The 21,460-nt window shown below is 39.8% G+C and overlaps 1 protein-coding gene and 1 long non-coding RNA gene across 8 annotated transcripts in view; both read left to right on the forward strand.

The window, feature by feature from the left end:
* Positions 1–5,862: 5,862 nt before the first annotated feature.
* Positions 5,863–17,066, forward strand: LOC112488058 (uncharacterized). Its single transcript, XR_003051764.1, has 3 exons — positions 5,863–6,139; positions 11,813–11,869; positions 16,632–17,066. It is a non-coding gene; the product is annotated as an uncharacterized LOC112488058 (long non-coding RNA).
* A 15-nt stretch (positions 17,067–17,081) lies between these two features.
* The window catches only part of lig4 (ligase IV, DNA, ATP-dependent), a 7,545-nt gene continuing 3,166 nt past the window's right edge, over positions 17,082–21,460 (forward strand). For 3 of the 7 annotated variants that reach the window (XM_025062402.1, XM_025062401.1, XM_025062403.1), the window contains exons 1-2: positions 17,082–17,800; positions 18,819–20,889. In XM_025062402.1, coding sequence (XP_024918170.1) covers positions 18,827–20,889 — 2,063 coding nt within the window. In that variant the 5' untranslated portion in view covers positions 17,082–17,800; positions 18,819–18,826. The other 4 variants (XM_025062405.1, XM_008325325.3, XM_008325326.3 and 1 more) reach the window with 4 other exon arrangements.

Below are 21,460 nucleotides of genomic sequence, written 5' to 3' on the forward strand. Positions count from 1 at the left end.
TATATATATATATATATATATATATTCTATCACAGTATGTCCGGTCGGACCTACGGTACATCTCTATATATTGTTATTCTATGAGGAAAAGACATAGTTTACCCTTAAATATATACTATTTCAGAAATGTAAAGTAAAGTGAGGCTGCTTCAGATGAGAGATATTTAATTATATAATTGAAAAAAAAAGTATTTTCTTAATTCCTTATTTCTTATTTATTCTTACCTAGTTTATTTTGTCTAATCAAAAGGCTGTACGTACAGATTTATATATCTATACATATAAATACTTCTAAAGAAGCTCAGCTCACACCCCCAGTACCAGGCATCTGAATGCACTGTACCTCCCACAGTTCCTCACTCACGTGAGCCTGAGAACCTCAAACACTCCTACCTTCAAACCTACACCATGCTGTGTGAGCTCCAGGCAGGTCGACCTGCTGTGACATCACTCGACAGTCCAACTGTCCAGGTTATGGTGGAGCCAGTGGGAAAATAGGCCACACAGTTCAAATGGTTTAAGCTCACTAAAGTGGAATTAGAGGGGCGCACTGGTTGGTTGAGCACTGACGGTGGGAGGGCTCTGTGAAAAGGTCACATCTGGCACCATCGTGGACGTTCATCGTGTGTGTCAGTGAGAGCAGGAGAATGAACTACTGTATATTATATGTGACAGCTCTAATACAAGCACAGCATTAGGCTCTTATGTTCTGTTTGGGTCGCAACCCAACACCTGATGGCTCTGCCATATCTCAGTAGGTGGACAAATAAGCAGAGGTTGGATCAGAAAGCTGATTCAAATCTGATTTAAAGCTCGGCCACTGAAGACGAGGGCGCACAGGAAATGATATATAAATGATATATAAATAAATAAATAAATGATATATTATCCGCTGTCAGAATAAGAGCTGCAGACAGACCTTGAAAACACCTGATATTATTATTTTAAATTGGAAACCAGCTAAAGTTTCTTCCCAAATGGAACGAAATGTATTTTCTGGCAGAAAACCTTACTCTGAAGGATGAATTCCCAATATTTGGGAAAATCTGCAACACTTAACATTTATAAAGTAGTTATAGTTCACTTCTTGTCTAAAGCTGTGAAAACCGATCAGACCTAAAATATTAGTCATAGTATTGGAGGATTATATGGATTTGTGTGTTTAATGTGGAACATTTGTTATAAATCTTTTAGTGAAGAAAAAAGATAATATCCTCCACCAGCTGTAGGCTTCAAACTGATATTTGTTGCAAGGCTTTACCAAATAATTCAAGTTGTTTTAATTTGTATAGATCAAATTTACAAATTAAATTTTGCAAACTATAAATGACACCACAGACATATTAGTAAATATTTTATCAAATTGTATTCGAAAAGATACGATAACACAAAAACCAAGTGGAGGGATAGGTAAGACAAAAACAGTGACTACGACTTGTGAAACTAACTACATCTCCAGGTGGATGCCTTTTGGTTTGTGTGACTCTTATGAGAGCCCTCTTATCAATGTCCTGACTTTGGTCTGTACATCGTCCAACACAAGGACTCACATTGATCCAAACTAACTCTGACCCACACTGACCTGCACTAACTCACATCGGCCCACTCTGACTAGCAATGACGTACCCTGACCGATATACCGATTCGCACTGGCCCACACCTCCTCACACTGGCCCACACCTCCTCACACTGGCCCACAGCCCCTTCAGCGTACCTCAGATTGTAAATCTGATGTGTTTGTGTCTGAATGTATCACTGAGCTGGTGTGGAAACACCACAGCAAACACACAACTCTGGTGTTGTTACACAGGTGTGTGTTGTTGAAAGGGTACCATGCTGTTGTGCATGTATTTATCTTTAAGAGTCTGGAATGTTTATACTGTGTACGTAGACAGAGTTTAACTCTCAGATGTTGTTGGAGTTGACCTATGTTGCAATGATATTCCTCTGTAAAGACTTTGGCTACAGATTTTTAAAAACAGGGCGGGGGGGATTTTCCCCCTGTTGGGGGCAGTTGTACAGCAGATTGTATTGTTTCTTTTCACAGTCTGTAACTTTACGATAAAAAAAACAAAACAAACAACAAATCTGTCTATTTTATTAAAGAGCTCTCTTTGCCTTGTTGACACACTTTTCCTAACGGCTTATGCAATAGTGACATGAGTACGATCTAGTTTACAACCCGTGGAACCAAATGTACCATTGCATTTTTGTTTTTCTTCTTCTCTTCCTGTATTTCCTGTGTTTTCTTTTTTTCATCCCTGGGAACGCTGATGTGTTTCTGTGTCCGTGGACAGAATCCTTCTGTTTGAACACTGTTCCTGGACTGATTCGGTTTGAATGTTCTGTCGTCTTCCATTGTACATAAATCAATATACTGTTTATTGTGATACCCACCAGAGATAATGATAAAGTAATGATTTATAATTTGGGTAGTAGAGTATTGCTTTTGTCTGTATTGATTATGGATAGCAACCTACGGAAATAAATGAATTTATTTAATGACATACAGCCATCTCTTTCTCTTTTTTTGTCCAAAAGGTTTTCTGGTCACTGTTATATCTTTATAGAGAAGTAAGGCCTTACACCTTCAGTATGAAATCATTTATCAATATCTCAGTAATTTTTAGTTGTATTCTTTAAAAGATAAATCAGATATTTTTATCAGTTTTACCAGATTTGTTTTGGAAAATGAATAACAACTGAATGTGTGCCTGTAGAACAGCAGCTGTCAACAAGTTTAACTTTAACATTCCACCGTCACACAATGCAAAAATCCATCATCAGCATTAAAATCATAATTTGCCAGCTCTCCACTTCAGCAGGTCTCAGCTTGTGCAGGTGTTCAATACAAATGTCTGTGTTCCTGTCCACTTTTGTGAGATGCAGCCCACAGTCTGGACACCAGATGTGGGCCACAGTATGCTCACCATTCACTGCACTCATTTGTTTTTAAACATTCAACCTTGAAGGGATTATTTTAGGGCTGAACAGTTTGAACAGAATTTGATTTTTTTTTGTTGAACCTGATACGACTTCATCATTATCAGTGACTGTAATATCGCAGTCAGATCTCCTCCTGTCTGTCGGGACAGAAGGAGAATTTCCTTCCTGTACAGAGTGAGAAGCTCAGCTCTGAGAGCCAACACTTTCTCTGCACAGCAGCTGTTTTATAACAGACGAAGGCGGAGGGTGGGAAGTGGAGGGGGGCAAACTGAGCCAATGACTTCCTGCCAAGCCACACGTCTCCAAAAATGAGAGTGTAGCGAGTGCACAGAGGTCAGAGGGTTTGAATCCTGAAGTAAACAACTCTCTTCACCTGTTTCTGCCTCCCAACACACACACGCTCCAGCAGCAGTAGCAGCTTGTGTGTTTTTTTCCTTTATCTTTTCACACACAATCACTGGAAGATTAGATTAATTCCCAATGACAAGGTCACATTTCTTATCGTTGGTTACTTATTATTGATTCCAATCAGGCCTATAGAGGCACACACTGAGTCAGACTAACTGATTTTCTTTTTCAAGTCAAGCACCAAGCTGTAGCCAGGAATTCTCAGATATGGATCCTGTGACTGTCAGCACAGCTGTAATATCAAAGTCCTGCACATTCACCCACGCAGGTCGCCGTCTATCAGGGGCTGCTTTATGAGTCACATAACGCCTCACACAATAAACAAAACGGACACTTTTTATTATTAAAAAACAAACGCACTTTCTTACTTTGTTGGTTTTTTACATGAAAATGAAATTAATAATGTGTATTCTGACCCTCCTTTATATTTCATGACAACTGAGCCTAGGTAGGATGGACAGGCAGCACCCAATGTTGGGCCATGACCACCAGAACAAGCTACTGTGTCCCTCAAAATGCCCCTATCCTAATGTTGGGTGTCATTAAATGGTCAATGAACTGAAAGGTGGTCTCTTATTGGGGGCAACTTGTAACTCACTTAAACTGAGCTGCACCATTTTCATTTTTAAATAAACAAATGAACACACACAAAGTCTCAGTGATGCTCCACCCTCTTATTAATTAGTACAACGAGCCGAAAAGCAGCCCCAGGTCTTTACAGAACCTCTCTCGTAAAATTCTCTGTTCAGTGGTGTGTAATAATTTGAAGTGGGTCACTCACATGAATTGCAGAAATCCATTAGCATGTTTCTATGAATGTGACTGCTTTCCATGTACTACAGCTTTAATGGGTGCCTTTGAAAAAAAAAATCTCAGTCGCAATGTGGTTCCATTGCAGACGTGACACTTTACAAATTACTCTGTGCCAACACACACACACATACACGCATAGACTGCCACTGAAGGCAAACCTCTACTTAGCATGTATTAATTAGTGGAGTGACACTGTCAGTAGGACTTTGTTTTCCTGCCAGGCAGAAACCAGTTTACATAAGATCCAGCCACCAGTCAGTCCACCAGGAGGGACACAGTGTCCCACTGACTGTCTGGGAAAATAAAGAAAAACACACAACTTTTTCTATTTTCTGTCACAGAATGAAACCTGTTTGCACATTTTCTCTGAGGGCACACTACAGCAGAACACCATAAAAACCAAAGAGGCCTTTGTAGCCTGATGTGTTTGTTGTTTTGCCAAAAGTCTGTCTCCACAAAAGGACTTGTTACTAAAATGTGTGTCATGGATGTACAATTCTCAGGCCAGTAAAACAACAGTTAAGGCTTCCCAAAATACCCTTTACAGGATGCTGCTTTGAAGTGTGCGTTAGTGTGTGTGAGTTATTCCTGGATGCCCCAAATTATTCCTAAATTTGGAATTCACAATTATATGCTGCACACACACACACACATACATAAAGACAGAGAGAGAGACAGATAGAGAGAGAGAGAGAGAGAGAGAGAGAGGTTATCGTGACTCTGAAATTGGTCATGAAACGTGTTCTTGTCGTCTATAAACTTGTGATATTTCTTGACGTCATCAAACTTGTGAATACCAGGAAATTTCAAATGAAATGAAACCCTTTGATACTCATTACTTTTCCTTTATGGACACTATAACAACCGAACACATGCACAAAATCACTGGCGGCACGAGAGCAGATAAGATAATTCAATTACACACAAGCACATGCAAACAGACAATAGGCAGATTGACGTTTCACCTGATATTCACTGACATGTTTTTTTCTTCCACACACCAATCCTTCACAACAAATGTACGTAATTGTTGGTTGGGGAAAAAAGGGAACGCCCACCAGTTAGGTTTGAAATGACAGGGTCAACGAGGTAAACTGGTGCACAGTTGTTATCCATCTTGATAATATTTATTTGTATCTATCTGAAGTAAATCCAATACTTTATCTTAACAATACACTGCCTCTTCTGATTGGACAACAGAGTCCTTCAGTTGCCCACTTTATTACGCACAGAAAATCAAAGGTTATAATTCACACGCTCCTGGTTCCTGCCATGGCCATGGTACTGTAACGGCTGGTCTGCTGTTGTTGTGTTTAACAACAACAACTTCTGGTGTTAACAATCAAGGGTCAAGAACTTCATGTGTTCTTCTGCACCTGTGTTCTGTGTTGTTCTATCCAGATACTAGACGGCACAGCCTGAAATGAAGAGAGTTCTCTCCAGGGGTGCCAAATAAGTCGATCACAATTTACTAGTAGATCCTAAAGGGAGCTCTGGGAAGTCCTAAACAATTTAAATAATTTAAACAATTATTATTATTATTATTAATAATAATTTAAAAAAGAATAAAAATAAACATATATCTTAATGTGACATACAGGTACATGTATTTAATCCATACACGAGAAGTAATGTGAGTTGACAAAATCTTGTAGATCACTGTTTGTAGATCATTTTAACCTGGTCATATAAGGAGTCCCTAAGCTAAAAAGGTGTGGGCACCTCCGGGTGGTTTAAACCGACACAGTAGTGCTGTAACGGAATGCGTATTTTTCCGGAACGAACTGATACACCGTATATCGTCGAAGCGTGACAAGGAGAACCTTGTTAATGCAGAGCGGGACAAAGTCCAACTTCCGCCGGAACGCAATTAAGACGGGACCCAAGCGCTGCTATCTCTTTGTATCGTCAACGGACGAAATGGAACGTCGCAGCGGCAGGGATGTTCGAGCAGCACGTAAGGAGACACCGGGTGAGTATTCAGACATTAAATGTCGATATGTATGTTCATACAGTACACACGAATTACGAACGTCAAAACAAAAGCTGTTTTGAACACCTAATAACAGATGCTAACAGTTCCAGTGGGATCTTCAACTGTAAGAAACATTTGTTTGTGCTGAACAGAGGAGCGATACAGGAATTTCCCATGTGTTAAAATGTGTGAACTGGATGAACCACAGTGCTGTACATAACACTGGAAAATGTGATATTCATCACATATTACATGCATGTGAGCAGTTCTTTTAACAGTGGAGCCCTGCTGCTTCTTTTGGAAATCTCATCCACCCTCAGCTCCACTGGGCCTCATTGTCCACCTGCTGCCCTGCTGTGCTGTGGCTCTTCGTGGCATTCAGAGTAACTGCCCGCATTATTTCTCCTGGAATCAGCCTACAGTGGCTTTCAGCTTCACCTCATTGATTTCAGCCACGGATCCGCAGCGGCAACAGCAGCAGCAGCAGCAGCAGAGTAGAGTCCTGACCCACTTACACCAGCTGGCGCTGACTCTTAACAAACATGAAAATATGACATACTAACATACATTTAGGAAAGACCAAACAAAGGCACATTCTTCTGCTGGAGTGAGGGTCAGTTCCCAGAAATACAGTGCTATGAAATAGTTTCAGGCTGGTGTAAAGACGTGTTGTTCCAAACGTACGGTATTGAAGAACCAATCGCTCATCTTTTGTGAATGTAGTCTGGATTAAAGCCCCGTGTCTCCTCATGTCTGACTCTGTGGTCATGAGACCAGGACTGTGTGGAGGTCACACCATCAACGACTGGACCCCTTGTTTTTCTTTGCTCCAAAGATCATTCTTAACGACATTAACCATGAGAAGTGTGCACTGTGCTCATACAGTCCTCCTGATCTTTTAAAGTATGTCACCCTGCAGGTTTGGCCTTCTACCTACTGACAGCCAGGCGACGTATATTTGACCAAACCTGGAATTGTCTCCCCAACCTTCCGGTTGTAAGACATTTGCCAACTATCAGCTGAGGTATAGACCCTCCCAGAAGGCAGCAGGCGAGTAGTGTGGAAGAAGGAAACACAGACCATTTACACACAAAAAATAGGATCCTTCAGGAGGAACTGACACAGATTCACACAGATATATTTCTGCTACAAAAGCAATACTATCATCTTGCCTAAACTGATACTACTTTCCTCCCAAAAGCACTTCAAACACTTCCAGGGAATCTGGTGGGAGGTGGACTACGTAGAAGAAGAACCATGTGACCCAGTTTTACTTTCTTCCAAGATCTTCCTTTCAGTCCTATTGTATTGGACTTCAGTCTGTACGGATTCCAATTTTTGCATCATCTGGATTCTTCTCCTGAGAAATTTCTGCTTTAATTACAGAGGTTTGGCAGATACATGTAAAGAAAACCGCCACTTTTTTTTCCTTTGGCTGTGTGGGAACATGTGCTTTCGCAGCTCTGCAGCTTTTTGGTCCGCAGCATTAAATCACCACGTGTTTGGACAGTACTGGAGCCCATGTCCCACCCACTGCTGACAAAACACTCCTGCTGCTGTCGTCCTGTCAGCTGGGAACACGTTGTCTTATCAGCAGACTCTTCCTCGCAGATTGTTGTAACGAATACAAACAAGAGTGGACTCACAGTAGTTAGCTAATGGTACCTAAACAGTGACAAAGTCACGTGAACGTGAGTTTCCTGTGGTGGAGTCGGTTCAAAGAGTTCACAACAGTTATATTGCACAGCACCTGGACACTGTTCTTCAGTAGTGAAGAATGAATGGAAGGGAAAAATGTTGATTTTTAAAAATTAAATGCTTTATCTGCAATATATAGAATTAAAAGGATAAAAAGTTCCTGTTTTTGTCTTCCATGAAAGTCTGTCAAATACATGGATAAAATCAGTAGATGACGATCTTTGGATGCCTTTATAATAATGTTGAATATTGGTAATCAGCAACTTCACTTTTTTTAATTTAACATTTATGAAATTTAATTAAATCTCTTAAAAATACACTGGAAGGCAGTGTGAACACCTTATATAACTGTACAGAAAATGCCTTGCCTATGCCTTTAAACAGACCACAGTCCTTGTCACCTGACAAACTTGCCAGATTGTTTTCTCCCATGTTCACCTACTTCTATTCGGGGTGAAACCTGACCTGTGGTATGTTACGTAAGACGGCACAGACATTAGTCAAGCAGGAGCAGCGTAGCAACCGAGGAAGAACTGTGTTTGGTTTCACGGAAATGTCTTTGCTGTACACACACAGAAGCATCTTATAAATGGATCTTTTTTCAGTTTAATCCAGTTCAAAGACACCAGGTCTAAATGAAACACTGCCACATCCATGTAAGTGTTTATTATTTGGCGAATCTTCACCTCCCAGTCCCAGATAAAATATTTTCACATCCAACCACAAATCTCCCACTGTTCTAAATGCAAAGTTCATTGATGTCAGATGGAATTTTTTTTTATTCTTAGAATACATTAGTGTCATATCACATAATCCATTATTTACAGTGAAATGATTCATGTTTGTTTTTATCTCCTGTAATTACAGAGAATACATGAAAAAAACATGAACAAATCCACTGAGCATTGTTTAATCCACAGAGGAAACACGGCTTCTGCACGACAGCAGAATTTTTATGGCACGACATTTTCCTATTACAATCAAACTGAGGCCAAACATGCAAAGCAAAGATTAGTAGGACAATGATGACGGCATGGATGTATGTACACGCAGTCATGTGCCCTGTGAACCCTGCTGGTTGATCCGTGCATCCATCTGTGGGGAAACAGCATATATGAGGTGTACAGAGTTCTATAGACAGGTTTGAAGAGATGTCTTAGGAACTGATGTAAGCAGTGACCTGCACTTCTTTTACGTATGTTTCCAACTGCATGAAGAGTCTCCAGAGATTTGGGCACGCTTACAGATGCAGAAGCTTTTGTAGCAGCATTATATTCATAGAATCTAAGGAAATATCCTTTATTTCCAATGCAATTTTTTTTTCACGTCAGGAAACACAGGATTAGTTGATCCACCACTGCCTGGAGCAACAGTTGATCAACAGTGACTTAACAAGAGTTTGAACTATTTTTGGTTTCAGTTTACCTTAATGACGTAGATGACAAAACTACAGTTACCTGCAGAGAATAGCTTTTTAGGGACATGTTAAAGGTGTGGTCTACAGTAATTTCTGAAGAAAACACAAAATCCCCTTCGTTTCTAATGGTCCACAGCAAAGACAAACTACAGAACATGAGATTGTCAGTGAGGATACAGTGTGACCACATAGTGTGTACTTCATACATCACAGTTTAATACAAAAGTGTTCAGTACATTTCTCCAGTTTAAGTAAGTCTCGCCATACAGTGAGTTTATTTTACAATTCTATGCATGTGATCTTTGGTTGGAAGATCAGGCTGCAGCTATTTTTGTGTTATAACCTTCCTGCTACTTGCCAAAAGTATCATTAATAAATATCTATTTTTATATCTATCTATTTTTATTTAGCAATATATCAAGAAATGTACCCAATTATAAAATAATGAGAGAGTAATCTATTTCTAACCTAATTGTTTTGTTTTTCTCTGTTGCCACCTGCCTCTAGAATGATTGAATTTTTGGACAGGCCCAAAAACCAGTTAACAGTTCTGCATTGTCACCAACAGAAACCCCGGTTCTGAGCACCTCTTTGCAATGGTGTTATTTGTGTAATAAAATATCTCACTATTCTTATTATCTTCATTGAACATGCAACATATCTTTTTTTTTTTAATCAATTTATTCTTTTATTGTTCTCCGATTGCAAATTCATCTTAAGCCACAGCTTAACAGAGAATAGATGCCAGATCAGTTCAGAGTACTGTCATTTCTTGCAGCTTGGCTTTTCTTCCTGGTAGCGGTTTTTTGGAGTATCTAACTCTCTAATTTCTAGGAACTTCCTTGGTTCACACTAGTATACTAAGGGTTTCAATTGCGCAGAAAAATATTAGTCCCATAAGCATGGCTCTCAGTAAGTTATTTTGATTAATTAAAAATGTCCACATAACAGACTACACCCTACCTCGTGTCACATGACCTAAAAAAACCCTTCTTCCTAAATACCTCTGTTTTCACGTGTGACATTGATTCAGCCTGCGTTCTCACACTGAGAGGAATTCTAATACAACACAGCAAATATGCTTGATATGAACACACCCTGATGCTACATTCAAGTAGCGAATCTCCTGACGTTTGTGTGCTAAACATCAACCAAACACACACTTTTAATTTCTAAAGAAATGCCTTTCATAGATGTTAGTATCACTCATCTGCTAATAGTTCAGGGTAATTTTGATGACGCACAATATGTACTCTCGCTGCACTATTCATGAGAAGCCAGGTGATGTGACACGTATCAGCAGCTGGAGCAGGTGCTGCTGCAGCTGCAGACACATTACTGCTCAAAAGAACTTATCATGTCAAGCACAGCAGCTCAGTTTAAAGGTGTTTGGAGAATAGAATAGAAATGTGAATAGAATGTGTTGTCATTGTGACACAGCACACAACAAATGTGACTTCAGCCTTGAACCCATCGCCTAGTGAGTAGTGGGCAGCTCAAGCTGAGTGCTTGGGAAACAGTGTGGGGACAGTGGTATGCTTAGTGCACTTCAATGGCACCTGGTGGTTGGTGGAATTGAACCTGCAACCTTCCAGACACAAGTCACTTCCTAAACCACCAAGCCACCACTGTCCCCCCCCCCCCACTGAAAGTAATTACATGAAGTTATCCCTCACTTCACTTTGCTGCAGTGAAAAATTACAAATTTTAAATAGAAAACAAAACCAGATAAAAGCTGATTGCACTATTCTCAGATGCACACACTCTCTGCGTGTATTTGTGTGCAAATACTATCTGTCATCTTGTAACTTTAGGGTAAAAACTAAGTAGGCTGCTTGATGTCAAACCCTGACATGCAAACCCTTATACATGCCATAAATCCTTCAAATACACTTCACATCTTCTCGGCTCATTTCTAAGCCTGCAGGCCACTACATTTTTGTCTGAACACCACAGACCTGCAGTAAAAGCAGCCATTTCTCTAAAGAGAACAGAACGACAACACAAATGGATGTTTCCCAGCTTTGATTAGAAATACTTGAAACATTTTCAAATGCTTCACTGTCCTCCAGCATCAACCTCTCTGTGTTTTACTCTAGTACAAGTGCTTGTTTACCAGCTGAGTGGAATGCAGAGTTATGTAATGCTTAATCTATCAGAGAGTACTTTTGTCCCTGTGTTACCTGGACTACAGGGCAGCCAACACTTGGGTATAAAGCCTCTCTGACTTACACAGCAAACAAACAACCTGATAATGTGCCATGTTTGTTGTCAAACACAGTATCAACTAATGATGCTTGAATAATGACAAATAAATGTCGTATAAGACACACACACACATACAGTAGAGGTTTACATTTGCAGAAATGTTGCCCTCTGTCTGTATTTTCTCTTTTCTTATTTTTCTGCATGTGATCTAAATGAGTGTAAGTGTTTACCAGAGTGACATAATCCTACTGTAGTAGGTTTTCGTACAACCTACTGCAGTCAAAAAGACAAAATATGAATGTTTAGTTGTTTCTTTTTTAATAATGAATCCACTTAATGTTTTCCAGGCCCTTGAAGTCAGACAGAAACCTCCTGAGCTGATATGAGACCAAACAAAGACAAAGGTAACAAACATTAGGAATGGAAAAGTCGTATAATGTATATATTTTAAAAGGCTGCAATGCAAATACTTTAATAATAAGTATTTCATTTGCATCTGATTGTGTTACAAATTACGAGGTATACCCATTGTTTGTTTGTTTGTTTTCTTCTTTTAAAAACTGTTGTCAGTGGTTGAACTTGCCCTGCTAATATAATCCAGTAAACCCCTGACTGAATATTAGAAATTACAATTCCATCAAAACTTAATCCAAAAAGTATACACTGTTCCCCAACTGTAAACAATGAGATTCCACATTGTTTCCCCTGAGGGCTGTTGTTTCTTAAAAAAAAACTGTTTTCACAAGAAAACACACTAAAGAAGTCAGTACACACCCACACATACACACACACACACACACACACACACACACACCTCAGCTCACCATTGCCACCCTATGTGATTGTGGAACCTCCCCTGGTGTTTGCTGAAAACACAGCACTGAGGTGTTTTAAATGTCTGAGTGTGTGTCACTGATGTGGGTCAAGCTGCTCATTTAAACTCTGGGCAGGTTAATCAGTGACCACCACTGGTGTAGAAGAGTCGTTAGAGTGAATTTACCATCATTAGACCTGTGCTTTTTAAGACACAATAGTAGAGAAGTCAGGATCTCAAACTGGACTTTAAGTACTTTACCAGTGCATGGTACTTTTCTTTGCAGTGATATAAATGTATTTGTTTATAATACTCTTGGTTTACTGACAGAAACTGTTCAAAACTCCTCGGCTTTTCTTGTACATTTTAAGATATTGAAACACAACGGCAAGATGAGAATAAGGTTTAAAAAAGCTTAAAGAGCGTTGTTTAAACAAATAATGGAGCACGTTTTAAAGGATTTAAGGCCTCTTGCCCAGAAAAAGATCAAATACTGGAAAATGTTTTAAGCAGAAATACTTCTACTTCCTGTCTGTGTTACAAATTCAGAAGTGTATTTCTTTGTAGAGGCAGGAGTGCAGCTGCTCTCCGTATGACATTCTTTACCCGAAGCTTTTCTGCAGCAGTATAAACAGGATAAATCCTATTACTGGGAACGCTTTGGAGCCTATAGGAATCTTAGTAGTCACCTCAACAACACACCAGACCCAGGTTGTGTGGAGGGCATGTTTGTGTGCAGGGGAGGTCAAATATAAGAAATATTCAACATACCTTCTTTAAAGCTTAAGCCATAAAGAGGAGAACACGGTCTTCAGAGAGGCGGCGGGGGAGCAAGATGTTACAAAAACCTGAAACCCCCCCAAAAATGTTTTACTAAACCTGCAGGAAGACCATAGAAAATGAAGCCAAGAGCATCAGCACGTGTGTTATGTCAACAGCAGGTGCAGAGTGCCTTCTCTGTCAGCAGTTCATGGAATCACGGAGCTCCTTGGGTTCTCTGAGCTTCATCTGAGTTGTGCATGACCCATAATAAAAACATGATTAGCGTTGGCATTAATGAAAAGTACACTGTCAACAGAGTCTGCTCCTTCATTAAACATCAAAGCTTTTGTGACGTCTAAAGACTGTCATAGTGTCATAATGTGGCTGTCTACACACAACATACAACGTTACATACTGAGGTGCTATGTTCAGGTGTTTACACAGGTCTGTTTATTTCAGTTTTTATATATGGCCTTGGTTTTTGGAGTTCTGTAATTGGAAAATACTATAATAATAACATTACTGGGAGAAAAAAGCCAGGAGGTGTTTTTGTAGTGATAAGACTGGTTATATAAGGATTAAACCCACAGAAAACCCCGAGACCCTGCTTTTACTGGAAGAACGTCAAACCAGATGGAGAAAAGAACATCAATTTCAGTATGTATCTTATAAAAATATTTTTTGCAAGCAACTTTTTCAAGAAAAATCTTTATCAGTTTTGTTGATAAGGTAAACAAATGAGTATTAAAATGAATTAGAATGAATATATGAAATGAATTAGAATGAATATATGAAATGTTGTATGTAGTAGTGAACTACAATCAGCTGCTCAAAATAACTACACAGTGTTTACCACGAGTCTATTTAGAATGGTGAACTAATGATGACATAACGTCAGTATTACTGGATTTGATGGTTAGTTACTAGCTTTAGACCAGACTTATGCAAATCCACTGACTTCTTTGTGACTCACAAAACAAATGTCACATCTGAGGAGTAAATAAAAACCTTGTTTAATTGACACCTTTGTTTGCCAGGTGTACACATGAATAGGAGCCGACTCCTTAAACACTGACTTATTTACGTTGCTCAATGGAACAGGTCTCTTTAAGAGGATTCACCTGCGGTGCTGTTCATTTAACTATTACCATCATTTTTACAACAGGTTATACCAAGGACTTTCTGATTAAATATTTGACGAGCTCACAACTGCAATGCATGATGGGATATGTTGCTTGTTTAGTGTACATCAGATGTAGACTAGATTTCATGGTGCATTCTAGCATACATCCAGTGCCCCATATAGTGGACAACTTCACTCACTGCATATTTGGACGCCACTACAAAAGGGCGTGCCCCAGATATAGTAAACGGTGTACAGTGTAGGGAGCGTTTTCAGACACAGCCATTGTTGGAATAACTTGTATAAGATTTGTATAACGTGTCTGCAGGAGGGGCATATTCTTCTCAGTAGAGACTGCATTCACTTCCAGATTGGATGAATTTGGGAGTTTTTTGTGACAGACATTCTCTAGATCAGGGGTCAGTAACAGTAATAGTTCCGACCCTCTTGTTGACTACTTAAATTAAACTACTAGTTGCCCCCGGACATGTTGGTGTTTGTTTTTTTACACTAGCCCAGCACTTTGTACTTTGGGACACAAAAATGAAAGCCACACGTGGCTCACATTCAGTATTTTATTAAAATAAATGACCATCAGGAATCTTTAATAAAGTGTGACTTTTGAATCAGAGCTTCCTAATCTAACCCTGACTTTGCCTTTCATTCATCGGCCTATCTTTATTACTTTAGCGCCCGTTATCTTATTCTCTCATCTACACATGACAACACCGCTGCACAGGTCAGGTCCAAAAAATGTATGAGAAAAAAAAATGGTCAGAATATTATCCAGCAAAGAAGCAGAAGAAAACAAAACAGAGACAGAGTGAGTGAGAGAGCTGTTATGAAACAGTGTGTTTTTGACAGGGGTTTTTGAGGGTGCAGATAGAGAGACAGACAGTTATTAAACAAGTACAAAAAAAAAGAGGACAGATGACGCTCTGGAATATCAGTGATGTGTGATACTGGGCTAATTTTAGCCAGAGGTCAGCGAGTGCTGTCCTGTCTGACTCGCACCAGGCCAACTGAAAAAAAACAGAAATGTTTCATGTAGTGTGACGGAGCAGAACTGGATCTCTGTGTCCTCATCTGTCCTCTCGTTTGTATGAGGTTAGGAAGTGACGAGTTCAATCGTTTCTGGAGGCGGTGCAGCATCAAAAGCAGCTTTGACAAGCTTGTGACATAGTGTGTTTATAAAACAGCTGCTAGGAACACAAATTATACATGTACTAGTGGGTACATACTGTACTCAAAACAGCCTCTGCGTAATACTGCCTCATTCCAAATACACTCCTTCATAGTAGAATTGGTTATTAGACATTCCATTCCTAGGCATTGTTAGGGATCTCTATTGTCGTGTATTTGAAAGAGGTTGAGACAAGAATTCTCCAGAACTTATCTGACTTTTTTGGACCTGCAAATGTGATTAATTCTTATCAGAGATGGTTGAGGCAGAGGCAGATGGCAGAGGTGGTTAAGTGCAGGTTGATGTTCCTTCTTGAAATACATATTTTAGCTGTGCCATAAATTTTAAAACTGAGGCTAAACCACTAAAATAAATTAAGCATTTCCCATAATTCAATTCAAGAGTACAACAATAATTCCTGGTAAACAGCCACATTTTTAAACTAGTTGTTAATTCAGGTTTAGGTTAGGGTTAGGTCAGATCCTGTTCATATTGACAAAGGTTACATCACTATGACACCATAGTCATTTTGTCAGCTCTCCTCTGGAGCAACTGTTATCTTGATGACTCACTGTTACATGAAAATGTAGTTCTTAATGAACTGTAATGAAACCTTAATTATTGATAACTGCTGCTGGTACTCGCCTGGATACATCTGGTCTGAATTTAAACTATATAAATGATAATAATTTGGACATTAATGACAATGACAGCACGGTGTTTGACTGAGGAGGCTGACGTGTCACCTCATCATCAGCCATGACGAAGGGGGATGTAGATCTGTTACTCAGCTCTTACTGTCTCCTCTGTCTTTCTTGCAAAACTTCACTCAGGGCTCCCTGTAAACAATTCCCACCCTCCCTCCAGCTCCTACTCTTCCTCCTCCCTTCTACTCTAAGTCCTGGTACAAGCTGATGCATGCCACGGAAGCAGTGACGTCAGTTGTTTACTGTCTCTGTAGGCTGAGTTCGTTTGCAGTGAAACAGCAATTGCAGCAGGGCTTATGTAACTGCATACTGCTGCATGAGAGTACCTTTACTGCAGTGTGTGTATGTATATGTGTATATATATGTGAATGTATGCGTTTGTTTAAAAAAAACACTGGATTTTATATGTTGAATACAGGTGCGTCCTCTGCAGAGTCTGTGCACTAAGCTGCTGTGCTAGCAACATCAGCTCTCTCCTCTGCACTATATTATGTGTTAAGAAAAAAAGCAGCAGGTTCATTTCTGGAGCACACGCATAACCTCCTCCTCCTCCTCCCTCCTTCTACGCATTTCCCAGGATCCTTCACTGCAGCAGCAGCAGAGAAGTAAACAACCCAAGCTGATCATGTGACTCGGCTCTGTGCGGTTCCCTCTGCTGCACATACATATGGCGCCGCCTGTTGGCAGAAAGAAGTTTCACCGCACCTTATTTAAGCGTCTGGTGTGTATGACTAAATGTCAACTGCCTATAAAACAGCACGTGGCACTTTAAGTTTACATAATTATTTCCCCGGACGACAGAAGGCGGAATATATTGTATTTGTATATTATATGTATATATATATATGTATGTATTATATGTTGCACACTTATTTAGAATAACACCTTTATTTGACAAAGGTAAAATGTGTCGATAAAAATGGATGGGAAACGTCAAATTAGTCTCCTCTATTTTCTTTTGTATGACCAAGTAACTCTCCTTTAAGCGCTTAGTATACAGTAGGTGGATGTATGAAAAAATACTAAAGCAGGGCAAATATAAACACAATATTAAACATGATTAAAAGAGACCAACAAAATGGCTTAATAATTACAACATTAAATTTATAATAAAATAGCAATAAACGGCTGATGTCGAGTCGGAAATTTGTATATTAAGATCCTTGTAAATGTTTAATAATAGTAATTATAATACATTTTATTTATAAGCGCTTTTCAAGACACCCAAGGACACTTCACTAGATAAAACAAAACAATGCAGCACAGCACAGTTTTCTCTATTTTTTATTTATTAATTTATTGTTTTCCAAGTCTAGTATTTTTACATTTCTTTTTTGTTTGTAGATAGGACCTAGCGACCGTGCACCAGAAAAAAGGTTCCGCTCTTGTTTCTAGGGGAAATCTTTGTACCTTCCTTGTTTGCCTACCGCTCGTACAGGTGTGGTGTTGGCGGAAGTCAGTGAGATACTAGCTGTCTGTTATTTGGAGAACAAAACGACCAAGAAGACGACGCCTAAACATTTCAAACACTAAGTATTGCTTTTGTCGCAACCCCTCGCAGGAGTGGAGCTGCTTCCTGTTTCCGGTACGAGACAAGGCTGTGCTTCCCTCACCTACAGCTGAACTCGAATATATTATATAATTACTTAAATAAAGTATGTAAAACTGCTACGTAAGGACGCCAGCTTACTTTATGGTAATCCAAGAACCCTCCACCAAAACACCTAACGTGTTGTTAATTCTACGGTACGGAAATATATTTCGGAATAATATAATTGGGGGAATGGGTATTTATAATGTTCTACAGAAGTATAACTTTATCGTAACAAACTCTAACGTTTTAGTATGTTTTAAGTCTTGTATTTATTCAGTCAAATTCGTAATTAATTTCCATCTTTTTCCACAACTCTAAGTCAGAGTTATAAATACTTTTGAATACAATTGAACACTGAGTGTGTGATATATATTTTTCATTTTAAAATTTCAATGGTGGGCTTTGTCGTCAACATTTGATGTTGTTCAGTGTTAATAACTATCAGAGTTGTTAGAACATCTTGAGATAGAAGAGGGAACATCAAACTGTAGCGCCCAGAATAAGGTGTGTTTCCGGTACAGATCGGTAAGCCACAGTAACGTAAAGCTCTCTTCGAAGTTGGTCACTGTGCTCTGGAGAACATACAGAACAGGTAGGTAGGACAGCTCACGTTTTTTTAATCTTGGACTCACACCAATAGACCGCTTGTGAATGTTCTGTTATTCCAGCTAAAAGTAAGCAATATGGTCTGAACTTACAGATGTATTTTGGCTGTTCAATGAAAATGGCCCTTTATTGACTTGTTCATTGTGTTGATTAAGAAAAGAACGTTTAGTGTTAAGAAATATATTTCAATTTTTACTGAGCTGTTTGGGTGGAGCTATCTGGACAACACACGCCGGTGGCATGTTTATTCCCTGCATAGTTTTTCGTTAATTTAAGCAGAATTATAACATTTAATTTGATTTAATGTTGTCAGAAATGAAAAGAAATAATATAATTATGAACATACATAAGAACTGGACAGGACTCAGTTGTAGGCTTCAGTTGCAGCTTCAGCCCCCTGCAACTTTTGCTGTGCAACTACTTGTTGAGACCTGAGTTATTTTCTCAGCTCGCAGTCTGTGATTGTACTCCATGGTATTGATTAATCTATTGGAAGAAATCACCTTTGAGCAGACTTTGTTGTGTATTTTTGCCCTGATTGTCAATGTTGGACTATTGTTACAGATTTCGCCATGGAAGGAACGTCTAAAAGCACCATAGAGGATGGGCCTTCAGTTGCATCACAGGTTCCATTTCTTCACCTGTGTACTGCTTTGGAGAAAATCCAAAAGTCAAAGTTACGTCCAGAAAAATCCAAGATCCTTGGGGATTTAATTAAGTCGTGGAGAGACTTTCATTCTGTTCTCCACAAAGGCAACTTAAAAACAACAGACTCCTTCTACCCAGCCATGCGCCTCATAGTTCCTCCTTTTGAACGAGAGCGAATGGCATATGGTATCAAAGAAAGCATGTTAGCTAAGCTCTACATTGATGTGTTAGGCCTCCCAAAGAATGGCCCAGAAGCCAATAAACTCCTAAACTACCGTGCCCCTACTACCTCCCAAGGAGAAGCTGGAGACTTTGCTGGCATGGCATATTTTGTCTTAAAGAAACGATGCACCAGCCAAGGAAACCTCAGCATTAAAGAGGTCAACGACTTTCTGGACTCAGTAGCTGCCAACAATGCAGGGAAACAAAAGGATCTGATAAAAAAGAGTCTCCTGCAGCTCATCACCCAGAGCTCAGCTCTTGAGCAGAAGTGGCTGATCAGAATGATTCTAAAGGACATGAAGCTTGGGATCAGTAAAGAGACAGTTCTTCATGTCTTTCACCCAGACGCTGTAGAACTTTTTAATGTCAACACAGACTTGAACAAAGTGTGTCAGCAGCTTCATGACCCCTCTGTGTCATTAAGTGAAGTTTCTATCGGAATTTTCTCTGCCTTTAAGCCCATGTTGGCAGCTGTGGCTAACATACGCAATGTAGAGAAACAGATGGGCAATAGCCCTTTCTACATCCAGACCAAGCTGGATGGAGAGCGCATTCAGCTGCACAAAGATGGAGATGTCTACAAGTATTTTAGCCGCAACGCTTATGAATACACACAGCAGTTTGGAGGGTCCCCTCTGGAGGGTTCACTGACCCCTTATATTCATAATGTTTTTAAGAACCATGTAGTGAACTGCATTCTGGATGGGGAGATGATGGCTTACAACCCCACTACAGAGAGCTTCATGCAGAAAGGAAGCAAGTTTGACATCAAGAGGCTCATGGAGGACTCAGAGCTGCAGACGTGCTTCTGTGTCTTCGACGTCCTGTTAGTCAATAACCAGAAGTTTGGTAATGAGACACTGAGAAAACGCTGCGAGATCCTGCAGACAGTTTTCAACCCAGTGAAGGGAAGGATCCACATGGTGCCAAAGACTGATGCGAGAACCATGCAGGAGGTGGTGGACGCTCTGAACGATGCAATAGACAATAGAGAAGAAGGGATCATGGTCAAAGATCCATTATCTGTCTATAAACCTGACAAACGAGGGGAAGGATGGCTGAAAATAAAGCCGGAATACGTTGATGGATTGATGGACGAGCTTGACCTCTTGATTGTTGGTGGATACTGGGGTAAAGGAAGACGAGGTGGAATGATGTCTCATTTCTTATGTGCCATTGCTGAAGCTCCCAAGCCTGGAGAGAAGCCGTCAGTTTTCCACTCTTTCTGCCGCATTGGCTCCGGCTACACTATGAAGGAGTTGTATGATCTCGGTTTAAAGTTAGCCAAGCACTGGAAGGTTTACCGGAAAAATGATCCACCATCATCTATCCTGTGTGGAGCAGAGAGACCAGAGGTCTACATTGAGCCTTGCAACTCTGTTATCATCCAAGTTAGGGCGGCTGAGATTGTTGGAAGTGACATGTATAAAACCAACTGCACACTGCGCTTCCCAAGGATTGAGCAGATCCGAGAAGACAAGGAGTGGCACCAGTGTATGACTCTGGCAGAGCTGGATCAGTTCCGCAACAAAGCGTCAGGAAAACTAGCTTCGAGGCATCTTAGCATCAGCAACGACGAGCCACAAAAGAAGAAACGCAAGTTTGCACCAAAGCCTAAGAAGGTGATTGGTATTATGGACCACTTCAAAGCTCAGGACCTTTCCGGGGTCAAGAAGGAGACGGATATGTTTGAAGATGTAGAATTCTGCATTCTAAATGGGACAGAGGACCATCCCAAAGCTGAGCTGGAGAAAGGAGTTGCAAGGTGAAATGAAATTACTGCCAGTACAGTGTTGTCTTTGATGTAGATGTCTGTTTTTAACATCCTTCTTTGGGTTCAGCACCTCTGTGCTTCTTTTTCTTTGTAAGTTCTCCACACAACTACCAAAAATCATATTTGGTTCTTCAACTCCTCAACTCCTAAGAAGATACTTCAGCTTTACATTCCACCTTAAAACTACTAAATTCTAGCTGCTTGTTTCTCTGGATTCCTGCAGATCCAAGAAAAATCTGAAACAGCTTTGACATTTCTTTTTTTTTGCATTTGAGGCCTTAACTGACATTAAAATATCAGTGTCTTAAAAATGTTGAGACATTCATGTTTTAACTTTTTATGTAGTCGGTATCAAGTAATGTGTTTGGGTAGAATTTTTAAGTTGTAAAAAACATTTGTCCATCTATTGTCTATGTCTGTTGTCTATTTTATGTCATTTTCAGGGTTGTTAGGAAACAACCTCGTGGGGTGAAGGTGGGAACACCCTGGACTGTTTGCTATTCCATCAAAGTATATAAAAATATACATCATATGTAATCAAAATTACATTGAATATTTTAGG

The sequence above is a fragment of the Cynoglossus semilaevis genome, chromosome 14, assembly GCF_000523025.1.
Source record: "Cynoglossus semilaevis isolate Cse_v1.0 chromosome 14, Cse_v1.0, whole genome shotgun sequence".
In the NCBI taxonomy this organism is placed as follows: domain Eukaryota; kingdom Metazoa; phylum Chordata; class Actinopteri; order Pleuronectiformes; family Cynoglossidae; genus Cynoglossus; species Cynoglossus semilaevis.